Source organism: Dama dama, chromosome 15 (genome assembly GCF_033118175.1).
Source record: "Dama dama isolate Ldn47 chromosome 15, ASM3311817v1, whole genome shotgun sequence".
Classification (NCBI taxonomy): Eukaryota; Metazoa; Chordata; class Mammalia; order Artiodactyla; family Cervidae; genus Dama; species Dama dama.
The window spans coordinates 96,504,374-96,516,833 of record NC_083695.1 but is presented as its reverse complement, the minus strand read 5'-3'; the positions used below and the strand labels follow the sequence as shown (position 1 = coordinate 96,516,833).

General features: G+C 66.3%; 1 protein-coding gene across 1 annotated transcript; it reads left to right on the top strand.

Annotated features, from left to right (window-relative positions):
* The first annotated feature begins 11,233 nt into the window (after positions 1-11,233).
* Positions 11,234-12,380, top strand: NKX6-2 (NK6 homeobox 2). The gene is made up of 3 exons (XM_061161354.1): positions 11,234-11,639; positions 11,720-11,892; positions 12,123-12,380. Exons 1-3 carry the CDS (start codon positions 11,234-11,236, stop codon positions 12,378-12,380), a joined length of 837 nt encoding a protein of 278 aa, XP_061017337.1.
* Positions 12,381-12,460: the final 80 nt, after the last annotated feature.

The following is a 12,460-nucleotide window of genomic DNA, read 5'->3' as shown; positions in this document are numbered from 1 at the left end:
GGGGCTGGGACAGTGTGGACGGAGCCCCCGGGCAGGCAGTGGGGGCGGGGTGTGGAGGGGGACAAGCCTGGGGAGGGGGCGTGTCTGACCTCCGCCGCTGCAGCCGGGAACCATGTCAGGATGATGTCCGTGTGGACATCAGTAGTGGTGGAAGCTGTCACACCTGACCCCTGAGCCTGGGAGTGATGGGACAGTGAGGACAGAGAGCCAGGTGTGGCCACACATGTGGCCGTCTGCTGAGGGCTGGCGTCCTGGAGCAGGATGCCCTCCAAAGGCTCCCACCCTGGCTGCCTATCGGCCCTCCAGCCGCTCACAATAGGCTAGCTTGGATTTTCCCGAAAACTGAGCGCAGACATCATCCTTAGGGCCGAAATCTCAGGGTTTAAGTAAAAGGGGGAAGAAGATTTGTCTGCAGACTGAACCACCTTCTGCTGGCCTGGCCATGGCCTCCAAGCCCCAGGGCTCTCGGCTCAGCATCTGAGTCCCCTGACCACCCAGGTGTCCCAGCTGCAGGGCCAGTATTATAAAGCTACAAATCGTCCCCTGACTTGCTGGAACTGGAGCCAGTTTGGATATGCAGTGAGACATTAAGATAAAAACAAACGATCTTGCCCAGACTCAGGGCTCCGATCAGCTGGAGAACAGCAGCCTGGTCCTGATCGGAGCTGCCCCAGGCAGGGCACGGAGGGGCCAGATCAAGGTGGGGCTGTCCTCCTCCCACGCACCCCCCGTCCTGCCCCCTTGCAGCCTTCTTGCCCTGCAGCCCACGACCAGGGTGCTCCCATGCCTGCCCCTCGTGGCCTTCAGCCTGCCCCTCTAGCCGAGTTTGCAGCCCCCTGGAGGAGGCTCGTAGCTGCTCACATGGCACCCCCCACCGCGGGCTGGCGCTCTGCCGCTGGCCCACAGGTCCTCCCCAGCCTCTCCCGGCACGAGCGGCAACCGAGGAGGCTATCCTGCTGCAGGGACCAGCTCCAAGTCTCGGCACGCGCCGCGGACCCCAGGCAGGCCTCGCGGTGAACGTCCCGCGTGGGGGTGGCGGGGTGGAGTCTGCGGTGGATCCTCGGGAGGGCCCCAGCCAAGAGCGGAGAGGCTCCTCCTGCATGAGCTTGGGGCTGCAGCCCAGCAGGTCTGGCCCCTGGGTCCAGTCAGGGGGGCTTGCTCAGAGCACCCGCACGTCACGGGCACCCCACGGCCAGAACCACCTCGCCCGCTGACCGTACCACACGGCCGCCCCTGGGGCTCCAGCTTCCTCTTCCCGTGTCGCTAGTTTTGCTCACAGACCCGCAGTCAACAGGGCGGGAGAAGACGGTCCCTGAGCTCAAACAGACGCAGCCCGGCCTCATCCGTCCTGACCAACGGCCAGTCAGCTCCCAGGATGTGGACCTTTGATGTCTGAGTTAATAAAAGGGATCATGTACACAGGAAACACGGGGAAACGCAGTGGACACTGCAAAAAGGAAGGAAGACAGAATACGTCCTCTCCCTCCTCTGCAGGCCCCGCCCCTCCCCCAAGTCCCTCCCACTTCTCAGGCTCCACCCCTCCAGGTCCCTTCCCCTTCTCTGCAGGCTCCGCCCTCCTCCAAGTCCCTTCCCTTCCTCCACAGGCTCCGCCCTCCTCCAAGTCCCTCCCACTTCTCCACAGGCTCCGCCCCTCCAGGTCCCTTCCCCTTCTCTGCAGGCTCTGCCCCTCCTCCAAGTCCCTCCCACTTCTCAGGCTCCACCCCTCCTCCAAGTCCCTCCCTCTCCTCCGCAGGCTTTGCCCCTCCTCCAAGTCCCTCCCACTTCTCCACAGGCTCCGCCCCTCCAGGTCCCTTCCCCTTCTCTGCAGGCTCCGCCCCTCCTCCAAGTCCCTCCCCCTCTTCACCGGGCTCCTCCCCTCCCCCAACCTGTCCCTTCTCCCCAGGCCACACCCCTTACCCGGGCTCCTCCTCCGCTCACAAGGCTCTTCCCCCTCCCGCGCAGACTCCTCCCCAGGGCAGCGTTTGGTGCCATGGCTACTTATGAGATTTTTCTCTGGATAAGTGTCCATATATTTAACGATGAAATGACAATCTATTTAATGAAATGATGGCACATTTTCCCCAAGTGCTATTATATTAGAAAAGCTCTCAGAGAAGGCTGCCCCCATCGCGCGTGTTTTTGTGGATGTCACACTTCACACACAGCCCAGCTCCAGGTTACTGTTCACCCAGGATACAAGCAGTCTGTTTACTTCGGTGAAACTACTGATATCTGCTTCGAGAATAATGTGCGGCTGCTCCCGTAACTTGGTCGTGTCTCTGTTTTCAGAAGAGAGAATTCAATATATTTACTAGACCCCAGCACTGATCATTCAGCCCTCCACTCCCCGCATCTGACTTGGGCCATCATGGATTAGGAGGGTGAGTTAAGGTTCACGACCACAGTTTGGTTTCTTTTTGCTTCTTTGTGCATTTCTGTCGCTTTTTAACTCTTAAGGATTTTGGTGCCAGGTTTCTCTTCAGAACAGCTTGTAGCTTCCACTGTTATCAACTGTGGCTTTGAGTCAGACCTCAGAGGTCTTACTGTCTGGCCACACATGTCTGTAGGTCACTCACAGACTGCCTGTTGGCAGGGACGCGCCCACCTTCCTCACCAGGACCTCACAGGTCTCCCTGGAGGAGCCCCTGTGTCTCCATGTTGTGTCCTGGCCAGAGGAAGACCAAGCAAGCAGAAAAGCAGACCGGATGACAAAGGGAAGAACTGGGGGAGCCACAGGTGAGAAGGGAGGCAGGACATCAGGGACCGTCAGGGAAGTGAAGGAATATCAGAGAAGTGCGTCAGGGAACGGAAGACCAGCGGCACCGCTGGAACCACAGCTGAACTTGAGGTGAGCCACACAGGATGAACTTGAGAACCTCTAGATCTGCTCAGAGGCTCAGAGGGACTCGCCCCAACACGGCCATCAGGTTCTGCACATGTGCCTCGCGGCCCTCCCGGGACAATCGCTAAAGGTGGGAAACTGGGGAAGCTGAAGGCGCTGGCATACAGACTGTGGCACACCCACAGAGCCGCTCGCGATCCTGGGTCCTGCCCGGCGGCGCCACGCGGGTGCCAGGACACAGAGGGGCCTGGACTGGAGAGTGTGTCAGTTCTGGGTGGGGGTCTTACACAGAGAGACCGCCCACGGGGGGCGTATTTCATCTGCTCGGCGCTTAGGGGTCGTGCCCCCGGGGACCAGGGCAGTGCCGGCCCCACAGGCTCAGGCTGCGGTCGGTCATGCAGGAGAGCGAAGCGGTGAGCGGAAAGGAGGCTGGCCACGCTGTGGAGTGGGCGCTGAGCCGCGGCAGACGGCTCCTTTCTTCATCGGTTCAGTGTTTCACAACTGGTGTCTGTCACCCTCATGACCATAAGAAAAGCTCTGTTTGAGACAAAATTGCTTTCCACTCAGGTCTTTGTCAACTGTCATTTATCCAAAGATGTCAAGAATGCCGCCCTGGCCTGAGGCCGTCAAGGATACCTTGACAGCAGAACCAGGATCCAAACTGCCTTCAGTCAGTCTCCACCACGGCTGGAGCCCATGGGGCCCAGGGAGCACCCAGCCTGCACCCGGTGAGCCTAGCGCCCTCCTTTGTGCACAAGACCCCCCCCCTCATGTGCCTGGGGCCAGGACCCACGTGTGCCTGGGACACCTGCCACGTGTCTGGGACCCCCCGTGTGCCCAGGACTCCCCCGTGTCCCCCTGTGTGCCTCGGACCCCCTCCCCCATGAGCCCAGGACAACCTTTGTGCCCGGGACCCCCACGGGCCAGGCAGGAGGAACTCTGGCCAGGAGGGTGGATTAACTTCCTGAGGTGAATTAAATTAGGCACAACCTCTTGGGGCCCTTTGTAGGAAGAGGCAACCAGGCCGTGAAACGCAAGCTCACAGGGTCCCACAGACCAAACTTCGTCCTGATGTCATGGGCCACCAGCCCCTGGGGCTGCCCACACCCCTACCCCGTGGCAGAGGGGTTTGGTGGCCTGGCAGCTGCAGAGTTTTGAAGCCCTTGGGGGGCTTGGGCCAGACTAGCCTCTGGGCCCAGCTCACTGCCTCCCCAGCCCTGCGAGACCCATTTCCCAGACGGGGGGTGGCCAGGCAGTGGGCAGCCTGGACTGGGGGTCGGAAGCCCCCAGGCATTGCAGGAGGCGTGGGGTTCTCTTTGTCTCACATGGCAGATACATTCCTCAAAGTCAGGGGGACTGTTCGGAGCCTGGCTGTTCCCTTTTAGGAGCCTAGAGGAGAAATGCCAGGCTGCGGCCAACGCCAGCCCTGACCTGCGCTGGTGGGAGAGGCTTTCCGTAGACCAAGGACCCCTGCCTGCCGCCCCCTCAGCCCAGAACGGGGCGGGGACCTCAGCGTGCTTACCTGAAATCCCTCCTGGTCCAGCCAGCTGCCCAGTGACCCTTTAAAAGGGCGAATAGTTTCCCATCAGGGGCAGCTCCTCCCTGGAGATGACCCCTGCCTTCTGGGATGGTCCTTGGGGTGGCCCTGCCCCAGCTCCCGCCCCCTCCACGGGTCTCCTGGAAGCAGGCCCTCCCCCAGGCAGCCGCTTGGCCCCCTCAGTGACGGTGCCGGGGTCACCCTGTCAATAACGTCAACCTGCGTTTGCTGGGCTTGGTCGTTAACTGGCCTCCTGTCTGCAGCCTCCGTCCCGAGGCATTTTAATAAAGACCTGGGGATACATGGACGCTCCGGCCTGAGCGCCAGACCCCGCCCACGGCGGATAGAACCGACGACAGCGGCGGGGCCCAGGGGTGGGGGCGGCGCCCAGGCGTGGGGGCGGCGCTGGTCACAGCACAGCTGGACCCTCACCCGCCAGCAAGCCCCCATGGGCTCCAGAGCAGCCTGGAACACAGCCAGACGCCCTTCCGGAAGCATCCACTTGGCCAGCGTGTCCGAGCCATCCTGGGAGCACAGCGAACATGCTGGAGCCGATGCCCTAACACAAATCTTGCGCTCGGCGCCCAATTAGCACGTTTGGCACGCGGTCAGACCCCCGGGAGAGCAGCCCCGGAGAGAGATCATTACGAGACTGCGCGTCTGGTGCGGGGGTCCGGGGCGGGGGGCCTGGGATGAGCTTGGGGCTGATTTACGGCCGCGCTGTCTTTGTCCTTCCCTGAAGGAGACGCGAGTCTTGGGACCCCGAGGAGCGCTTCTGAGGCGCCATGCGGCTGCACCTCCTCCTCGGGGCCCCTTTGCCTGGCACAGAGTGGGGAGTGATTTCCAGCTCATGTCAGAACATTCGGGGTGCGTGCCCCAGCTGGGCCCCCTCCATGGAGGGAGTGGGAGCCGCACTCTTGGAGGCTGGAGTCCCCCACCCCCGCCCCGGCCCAGCGTGGATGCGGCTGCGAGGCACTGGGGGCCACAGATCTCCAACCAAGAGCCGAGCACCACCCAGAAGCAGAAAGCGGAGCAAAATGGCAACCCCAGAAAGGTGCTCGGAGCTGGGGGGCCTGCGGGCCTGGAGGCAGGAGGGGGAGAGGTTGAGGGGCAGGTTTGTCCATGCCTTTGGCCTGGTCCAGACCCGCATGGGCGGTTCCCTCCTGAACCCCCAATTCTCTCGGCCGGTGAGGTGTTCATACAGCCAGTCCTTCACTCGAGCTCTTTGCAGCCTGGGCCCCTGGTGGGTCGGAGCCTGTCCTGGACCAAGAACCTTGCAGGACCTTGGAAACGAGGAGGCGACCCAGCCTCGGTGCCCATTGGACGTGGAACGTGTGAGGGGGTGGGTAGCCGACCTGGGGGCGGGGCCCCGGGGAGGGAGGAAGCCCAGGTGGGCGGGGCGGCGGGGTGTGGCCAGTGCCGCCCACGTGCTGGGGCCAAGAGTCTGAGGCCAAGCCCGCCCAGCAGATGGGGCCTCCCTGCTGATCCCAGGTGCACCGTCAAGGAGGTTGCAAGATGCCACCCTCTTAAGAAGCTGCCTGAGAAGAGCCTGAAAACAACTGGGCCTACGTCAGCGGAGGGTGGGCGTCTGTTCGTACGGGGGCACCTCCCAGCAGGCACGAGAGGCCTGTGGCCATGTGCCCCCGGGGAGGGAGTGACCCAGAGTCGTGAGGTCAGATGACTCAGTACCGTGGGGCCCTGCACAGCCGCAGGTCCCGGGAGGCCACGTGGTCACAGCCGCCCCGTTTCTGTGGGGCGGGCGAACAGTCTCAATCTGGGTGTTTCTTTCAGGAGAAGGAAGGCGAGGTCCACACACAGCATGGTGAGAGGCGGGGGTCTGCCGACAGGAAGGAATAGTGTGGTTCTGTGCGCTGCTCTGGGGATGTTCCTACGTGTATCAAGACGCATAACTTTGAAAGTACAGGAGCTGGAGAAGGGGAGCTGGGGCGAGGGGAGGGGCTCTGCGGGGGTACGCCCACCTGAACCTGGCTGGGGGCGGGGCTTCAAGCCCAGAAAAGCCGGAGCCTCGCCGCGCACGGGGGAGGGGTGGGAGCTCCCCGCAGGTCCGGGAGCCCTGGCCCCTGTCCAGGCCGCCTCCTGCGGGGAAGGGGCGGGCAGCCCGGGCCCTTCGGCCTCTGCTCCCGGGTCTCTGCTTCCTTTACAGACCTGCTGGGCCCCTCCCACCCGCCACGGGCCCCAGCCTCCCAGGGACTGGCCAGCATCTTCCCAGGGAAGGTGCTTGGCTCAGAAAGTCCCGTTCAGGGACACCCACACGCCCATGGTGTCTGACACCTGAGCACAGGGCTCTCTCTGGGGGAGCCCAGGCTTTGAAGCCTCTGAAGCCTGGAACTGGGTTCATGTTCGTTTCTTGACCTTGTAGCACTCAGCCCCCTGGGTGCCCCAGGCATGAGGGGCCTTTGCAACCGGGAGCCGACTTGACGGCAGGTGCATCAGTGCGGAGGGGCTCAGAGCGGACCGAGCAGAGTGAGCCTCAAGACGACGAGAGCCCGCGGACAGTGGTCCGGGGGGTGGTGGAGGGCAGGGCGGCAGCAAAGGGGCCGGTGTGGGGGTCAGAGGGGAGGGGGCCGCTGAGGGCCTGGGTCTGAGGCTCACTAGTCATCTCATGGGGAATTAACCCAAACGGATTATGGGGGGCAGGACTGGGCTTCAAGTAGGGGGGAGAGGGTGAGGTCGGGCTGGCGCCCCGCTGGGCCTCCTCTCGTGGCCACCGTCACCCCTCCCTATCCCCCGGCCCAGGCGCACCCTCAGCCCGCAGTGACCCTTCAGGCAGTCACCCTGCGGGTGGCGCTGGGGGTCGGCGGAGCGAAGCCGGCAGGGGATCCGCCAGCTGCCTTTCCGGGGTCGGCCAGGCGAGGGCACCAGCGGGATAGGCAGGGGTCCGGTCTTTCCCGGCAGGGATGTCTGCGGGGAGGGGTGGGGTTTGCGCCCACCCAGCTCCCTTCAGCGTCTGCAGAACCTGGGAGGCCCTGCAGCAGCACAGGCGCCCATCAGGCGGCCTCTCCGGCTCCAGGGCCCCGGGGGCCACGCCTCCACCCGGACATCCCTGAGCCCCAGCTGGCAGGCACTTGGTTCTCTTGACCCACCACTCCCTGGTGAGCAGCCCCCTGACTCCGCCCCCAGGTGCGGTCCCCTCCTCTTGCTCCCGAGGTCGAGGACTGATCCCACGTGGGAGGACAAAGCCAGGGTCCTTTGCCATTTGCAGGAAGCCATCGAGGGGGCGTGCTTGGGGCAGGGGGCAGCTCCACGACTTACCAGCCAAAATGGCAAATCTTCATCGGTTTGCCAACTCCAGAGCTATCTGCTTGGTTGGAGACGGGATCCAAGCTCCCTCCAGAGACGCACCCCCTTCTTCCCCTCCGTTCCCCGGCCCCACGCCGGCCAGGCTCTGACCCAGTCCGGGCTAGGACACCGGCTGGTCCTGGCTGGCCCTCCTGAGGGACCACCTTTCCTGACCTCCCTCTTCCTAGCTATCATTGGTCCCGTTCCTCTCCTGCACGGACTTGCGGGGTTTTGTTTATTGCTGAAGAAGAGGGCGGCAGAGGATGCGATGGTTGGATGGCATCACCCACTTAGTGTACATGAATCTGAGCAGCTGCGGGAGCCAGAGGAGGACAGGGGAGCCTGGCCTGCTGCAGCCCATGGGGCCGCAAAAAGCCCGCCGACTTGGCGACTGAACAACACCAGTCGTGCCCGCCGGGGTGCAGGGTGGCGCTCGCTGTTCACGTGGCTCTCCCAGAGCGCGCCTGACACGGAGCATGACCCGATAAATAAACGTGACTAAGTCAAGATCTCTGCCAAACCGCGAGTTCCGCGCGTGCCCGCGACGTCAACGTGAGAGCGAAGCGAGGCGCACGGCCGCCTTCCTTGGCGGGGCTTCTCCTTCGGTACCAGGAGGGGGCATTGGCAGACCCGTCCGCTCCGGCCGAATCGGCTCCGGCGGCGGTACCCGAGGCGCTCCTTCCCCGCAGAACTCTCCCTTCCCTGGCCGACCCGGAGCGGGGAGGCGTTTCCTTCGGTCCTACCCAGGGGGCGGCTCCCGGGAGCGCCGGAGGAGAAGGTGGGGCGGGGGCCGGGCTCCAGGCGGAGGCACGCAGCCCCGGAGTGCCCGGAGATGGCGGGCCGACAGGTGGAACTGGTTGAGCCTACACACCCGGAACTGGGGCGCTGGGGTCGGGGGTGGCGGTGGGGGTTCCGTGCCACCGCGTCTGGAAGGGTAGGCGGGCGGGCATCTGGGGCTTGGGAACCCCCGCGCGCGGGGCGGGAGAGGGCGCGTGGAGAGGGCACCGAGACACCCCCCGCCAGACAGCATGGAGATGCAGCTGCCCTCACCCCTCCTATGGCGCCCCCCAACCCACTCTGGCCCCTCCAAACGGCACTCCGGCCCCCCATTCCGCACCCACGGCACCTAGCTCCCTGGAGAGCCAAGCGCGCTGCGGCTGCAGGCGATGCAGCCCCACTCGCAACCCCAAGCGTTCCGGCCGCAGCCTAGGGAGGGCCCCGGGGCGCAGGGCAGCGGTTCGGCACTGTTTCCTCAGAGGGAAGGAGGATGCAGAGGACCCAGCCTGGGGTTCGAGGAGCCGAGCGCGGCGCCCAGAGCGGCAGTGTTCCTCCTGCCACCGAACCAAGGTCTCGGGGAGGATAATGCGCCCTGTCGACTGTCCGGGCACGCCACGCCTGGCCCGCCAAGGGGACTTTGGCCGCAGCAATCCAGAACCTGCTCCCCGGGGCAGAGTCGGGAAAGGGAGCCGGCCCGCCCCTCACGTGGCCCCGCCCCAGTCCCCCTGGTCCCTCCCCCAAGTCCTGACCTCCCGCCCGGATCAGAGGCTTGGGAGGCCCGGCCGCCGCCTTCCAGGAGCCCAGAGGGGCCCAAACCCGGCAGAAAAGGATCCGCGGCTGCGCTCTCGGGGCACACAAACGCTGTGCCCCAGGTAAGGGGCGCAAGCCAGGCCCGGGGCGAATCTCAGGGCGCAGCCGCCATAGTGAGCGCGGAGAAACTCGGTGTCCGGGGTCTGGCTTGGCTGGTGCGGATCGCCTGCGGGGCAGCCGCACCCGGATCCTGCGAGTGCGGCCCGGCCAAGCAAGCAGGAAGAGAGAAACTCCCTTGCGCGCGGGCTGCACCGCACACGAAGCCGGCCGGTATCACGCGCGGTGGCGCGCCGCCCGGGACAGCACGGTGCGCGCACACGCGGGCAATGGGGGCCACCTAATGCCCGCCCAGCCCCGGCGGCAAGTGGCTTTCTTAGAGGCGATCTGGCGTAGGGACTTGCAGCACCACACCCGTAGAACTGCACAAAACGAAAATAGACCCCTGGAGATCTCGGTACCAGGGGACGCTGGGTCCCCGCCCAGAGCCGAGAGGGCTGCTCTCGTGTGCGCCACCGAAATCCTGGCGGCCCGGGTGAAACGGGAAAGTCGTTGCTAACCGGCTGCACCAGGCCCGAGAGAGGCCGGCTGGCAGACACCGCTCCCTACCCCGCGCCCCCCCCCCCCCCCCCCCCAGCCAGCCCCGGACACGAAACAGCAGCCATCAGTTGGTACGCGTTCCCGTCACGGTCCCAAAGGGCAGTGAATAATAGTAATAACCGTCACTTAATATGTGACACCACCCAAGAGAACCTAGGAGGCAACGTCCACGATTGTACTCGGCGCCTGCTCTCCGCCGGCGCTCGCAGTTTACTGCGATCGTATTTGAATCCGCACTACCATCTACCGGGAGGGAGGAGTGCTCACCCCGAGGACTGCACCACGCGCCCAGCGTGCCCGTCAAAAGGCCGCGCTTCTGCCCGCGGCCCCCCACGCCCCGTGACTCGGGCCCAGTCTGCCAGGGTCCCCGACCCCAGGCTCCGGCCGCGCTTTGCGAGGGCGCGGCGGCACCTGAGGCCCCGCGCGGCGTCCAGGCCCGAGCTCCGGGTTCAGGTTGCCTCCCAGGAGTGAGTGCGACCGCACGACCAGGAAATATCCCAACCCGGCCGCGTACAGCCCCGCGGGCCGGGACTGGACGGGGACCCGGCCCCCATACACTCCACGCGCGACCCGGAGGCCCCGGGGCAGGCCTCGCCGAGGCGCCAGCCACTGCGTTGGGAAACAGAGCGGATTCTCGCGGGCCAAGTCTAACCTTCGGCTCGTGGGCACGGACGTCCCGCTTCTCGCGCCCTCTGCATCCCAGAGCAGGAGGTTCTCGGAAACGTTCTCAGTCCTCCCTCAAACCTGGGACCGTGACCCCGGGACTGCCTACCGGCTCCCCGCGCCCTCCCACTGGCGCCTCTGCTCCGAACAGGGCGCACCGCGTGTGCCGAGTGGATCCTCAAATCTGCATTCTCTCGGTGATAAAATATGCTCTCGTATTTTTTCCTGATTTCCCATTAAAACCTTTGCCTAACTAAACTCCCATCCAACGGGATTTATTTCGTCCCCGGGGAGATAAATCAGGGGGCAAATTTACGGCCCGGGAGGGACCCGCCGCGCTAATGGGCGCTTCATGGAGTGCGCGGCGGGGGCGCGGACGGCGGGCGCTGGCCAATGGCCGGGCCGCGGGCGCCCACAGCCAATCAGCGCGCGCGCCGCGCCAGGGCCCCGCGGTTATCAGCGCGTCCGGCCCGCGCGGCGCCGCTCGGACCGGCCCCGGGGCTGCCGCCGCCGCCGCCTCCCGGAGCGCCCCCGCCGCCGCCCGCCCTGCGCCGGAGCCGCCACCCGCCCTCGAGCCCGCCCTCCGCGCCGTCGGCGCCCTCGCCCAGCGCCCGCCCGGGCCGCGCGCAAACTTCCCGGGCCGGCGGGCGGCGGCGGCGGCGGCGGCGGGGCCCGGATGGGCGCCCGGGCCGGCGGCGGCGGCGCCCATGGACGCTAACCGCCCGGGCGCGTTCGTGCTGAGCAGCGCCCCGCTGGCCGCGCTGCACAACATGGCCGAGATGAAGACGTCGCTATTCCCATATGCGTTGCAGGGCCCGGCCGGCTTCAAGGCGCCCGCGCTGGGCGGCCTGGGCGCGCAGCTGCCCCTTGGCACCCCGCACGGCATCAGCGACATCCTGGGGCGGCCGGTGGGCGCGGCGGGCGGCGGCCTCCTGGGCGGCTTGCCCCGGCTCAACGGGCTGGCCTCGTCAGCTGGCGTCTACTTCGGGCCCGCGGCCGCCGTGGCGCGCGGCTATCCCAAGCCCCTGGCCGAGCTTCCCGGGCGCCCGCCCATCTTTTGGCCCGGAGTGGTGCAGGGCTCGCCCTGGAGGGATCCCCGCCTGACCGGCCCTGGTAAGTGGCCCGCGCGCGGGTTCGGCGTGGGGCGGGCGCGGGCGGGACCGTTGGCCGCACTCACCGAGCCCCCTCTGCAGCCCAGGCCGGCGGGGTCCTGGACAAGGACGGCAAGAAGAAGCACTCGCGGCCGACCTTCTCGGGCCAGCAGATCTTCGCGCTGGAGAAGACTTTCGAGCAGACGAAGTACCTGGCGGGGCCCGAGCGCGCGCGCCTCGCCTACTCCCTGGGCATGACTGAGAGCCAGGTCAAGGTGAGGCGGCGTCGCGCGGGGCTCGCTTAGCCGCAGTCCGCTCGCTCCCCCGCGTCCTGCGAAAGGCGCGCAAGCGGCCGCGCTGCGGCCGGGGCCGGAGCGGAGGGGCAGCCTGGGGCGGGCCTTGGCGTCCGCGCGGGCGCCAGCGGCTGGCCCAGGCCGCCGAGGGGCCGAGCTGCCGCCGGCGGGTGCTCCGGGGGACCCCGCGTGATGGGCGCCCTCCACCCCAGGTGTGGTTCCAGAACCGCCGGACCAAGTGGCGCAAGCGGCACGCGGCGGAGATGGCGTCGGCCAAGAAGAAGCAGGACTCGGACGCCGAGAAGCTGAAGGTGGGCGGCTCGGACGCGGAGGACGATGACGACGAGTACAACCGGCCCCTGGACCCCAACTCGGACGACGAGAAGATCACGCGGCTGCTCAAGAAGCACAAAGCCCCGAACTTGGCGCTGGTCAGCCCGTGCGGCGGCGGCGCGGGGGACGCCTCGTGAGGGCGCGGGGCCGGGCCGGACAACCAGGGTACGGACGCGGGCCGGCGCCCTTGCCAGCCGCCCGCGCCGCAGTGTGTATA